The sequence below is a fragment of the Austrofundulus limnaeus genome, unplaced genomic scaffold, assembly GCF_001266775.1.
Source record: "Austrofundulus limnaeus strain Quisiro unplaced genomic scaffold, Austrofundulus_limnaeus-1.0 Scaffold68, whole genome shotgun sequence".
In the NCBI taxonomy this organism is placed as follows: domain Eukaryota; kingdom Metazoa; phylum Chordata; class Actinopteri; order Cyprinodontiformes; family Rivulidae; genus Austrofundulus; species Austrofundulus limnaeus.
In genome coordinates this window covers 2,165,859-2,168,656 of record NW_013952470.1, presented here as the reverse complement: position 1 = coordinate 2,168,656, position 2,798 = coordinate 2,165,859, and the positions used below count along the sequence as shown (strand labels likewise).

At 35.5% G+C, this 2,798-nt stretch overlaps 2 protein-coding genes across 2 annotated transcripts in view; both read left to right on the top strand.

The window, feature by feature from the left end:
- Positions 1-1,399, top strand: part of aup1 (AUP1 lipid droplet regulating VLDL assembly factor) — a 29,083-nt gene extending 27,684 nt beyond the window's left edge. Inside the window, exon 12 of the mRNA XM_014010409.1 lies at positions 720-1,399. Within this exon, the coding sequence (XP_013865863.1) occupies positions 720-765 (46 nt within the window). The 3' untranslated portion in view covers positions 766-1,399. The remainder of the gene's footprint in view (positions 1-719) is intronic.
- A 592-nt stretch (positions 1,400-1,991) lies between these two features.
- The window catches only part of fnta (farnesyltransferase, CAAX box, subunit alpha), a gene marked incomplete at its 5' end in the record, with an annotated part of 13,876 nt that continues 13,069 nt past the window's right edge, over positions 1,992-2,798 (top strand). The window contains 1 exon segment of the mRNA XM_014010410.1: positions 1,992-2,151. Coding sequence (XP_013865864.1) covers positions 2,024-2,151 — 128 coding nt within the window.

Here is a 2,798-nt window from a genome sequence, read left to right as displayed (position 1 = left end):
GATAAAGTATAAATGAAAATATAGCCTTTTTAAACATTTGCAACCGAAGCTGTTCTTCATATTAGTGACAAACTTTGGTGCTTTTTGCAGAGTTATTTCATTTTTGCTTCTACTTTTCATTTAACATAGATTTCCATTCTTGGCAGGTTTCCAAGTTTCTTCTTCTACATATTAAAAAAGTTGTTAAACATCTGAGTGGTGCACTACCGCTACCAGTGGTGAGAAAGTGTATTGCAGCTTATTCAAAATCAATGAGGTCCCACGACCCTCTGCGGCCCAAAGTTAAAAACTGTTGTTCATTTGAGGCCCTCAAGGTGGCGCTCACGGCCCACGGGTTAAGAATCTCTGTTTTAGACTGTTTAAAATGTAGTATAAAATGTCATTTTGTTCTAAAATAAATCAGATGTTTTCACTTGGTAAATGTGTGTGAGTGGATAAGTGTTTCTGCATCCAAGTGGCCAAAATGAGCCACTGTGGTTTGAACTGAAAACTGTCAGAAATGTAAAAATTAGCAGTAATCATCGTACCTATGTGAGCACCAAAGAATAATATCTAGTTTTTATCTAGGAGAGCCTGCTGTGTAATGTTCATTGTTTTAAAACAGCAATATAAAAATTTATTTTAAACTATTTATTTTCATGTTCACATTCGCAGGGTCAAAAATCACTAAACTCCTGTAAAATGCAATAACCACAGTTTTATGTGTTTTTGTTTTTCAGACGTTACATTGAAAAGCACAGACTGGATCTGGATGACAGTCATTGAATCAACCTTTGGTCAAGTCATTGTTAGAAGCTGGTCAGAAAGAAGCATACTGAACATGTACCGCTTTCTGCTCTGAATGATTTTTTTATTTTATTTTAGTTTTTCTATCGAATGGTTCTGTTTGAAAAAAAAAACCAGATGTTATTTGCAAATGTTAGCAACAAGTATTCAGAACATGTATCCGTTCATGGAATGGTGTTATGCATGTGTTCAAATTTTCTTTCTGACTGATACATAATTTTGATAACAGTTTGTATAACAATCCACTGACTGTAAATCATCTATTTATTTTTATAATGTTCAGAATTGTTGATGAAAATAAATTTCAGCTTGACCTTGCTTTGAAGAATTTATTTCAAGCAGGATGTTTAAAGGAGTCTGCTGTAGTAGTTCAGATGTACCAGGTACCAAACCTAAAAGCTAGTTTTATACAGGTTTGGGCAAATCTACTTTGTGTACAAGTTATATAAATGCAGTTTCAGCCCAGTGTCTGTGCCAGTGTTTCTGTCTCACAATTGAAGTCTGACAACATTAGGCTGCAGAAACCACAGAAGAAACGCTCAGAATCATGTATGTTGTAGGAGCTGTAATCACAAGCAATTTGTCAATAAAACCACATTTACTAGCTATTAAACATAGGCTGTAGGATCTGTTGTTATTTTCTGTAATACTAATTAACCTGTAACGATGGGTGTTGAGTCTTATGATAGTTTATTCATATTTAAAATGATAAATCTGTTTTTAAGATGAAAGTCCTATCAGTCCTTGAAGGAACGCATTATACCCATCATCTTTCAATCCAGAGGATTATTTTATTGTCAGAAATTACAAAGTTATAGCTGTTTTGGTCAAACTTAATAATAATGTGCAAACTCACACGATGTATTACTCAAAGTATGTGTTACTTGCTTCAATTATTACCACTACCACATGACGTTTTAGTCCAAAATCTGTCCAATTGACAGTTACAGCCAGCCAGGTTTGTGTTTTTGTTAAATACCTGTCAAGTGTGCATCCAATAATTAATCTTTGAAAGTGTGTGCATAAGATATTTTGGTCACAAACACGAGAAAATAACGTGCAGATTTAAATTAGTTTTTTTTTTTGTGTGTGTGTGTGTTTTTGTTTTCATGACGCTGAACGCGAAGCTAGAATTTCCAGCAGTCCCTGAAAGCAGCCGCAGCGTGACCACACCGGATGTGACGTCTTCACGGTGCTGAACGGAGCGAACAGAGATTTTGCTACAACAAAGTTAGCCATGTCAAGTATGGACGAGACTTCAGCTGAGTCTGCGGAGGTTAAAGAAGACAAGGAGTTTGATGTGGAAGCGGAGGAGAAATTTAAGGACGATTACGGTGTTGATCCGACTCGATACATGTTTTACAGGTAATGTTTGGTTATTTTCAGCGATGCTAACTTTAGCTTCGGTAGCTGCTGAAGTGATGTTCACATGAGTTCGTTGTTTGAAATCTTAGTATGTTTTTCTAAATTAATATCAGCTGTATTTTAGGATTTTTGAAGTGATAATTGTGTTAAATAGTGTTAGAGTCGACAATTTAAAGCTATTCTGATGAGACGTAAAATGAAAAGTGGCAAAGTAGTTTCATAATAAGCTTGTCAGTTTTGTTGTGAGTTCGTCGTTTAACTTTGTTTTTCAGTTACCAAAGTGAACAGAGTTGAGCAAGTTGTGTTTGGATTGAAGCCTGTAGTTCAAGATCTGTTGGTTTTGAATCAGCAGCTTCTTGAGACAAGTGGACTTGTGGGCGCGACTTTTTACGACACAATAATTTGTATCTAACACAATAAACCAAAACAAAACTTTCAGTTTTGGAGATTTTAGCTCTCACCCATCAAACTGTTGTCTCATACAGCTGTGCTAGTGTTAACTGAAATGATTTATTGTTGTACTGGATAATTCGTATCAGGTGTTAATGTAAACTAAGACAGAAAAATGCATTAATTAAATCTCCAAATGTAGTGATTTCACACACACACACACACACACACACACACACACACACACACACACACAC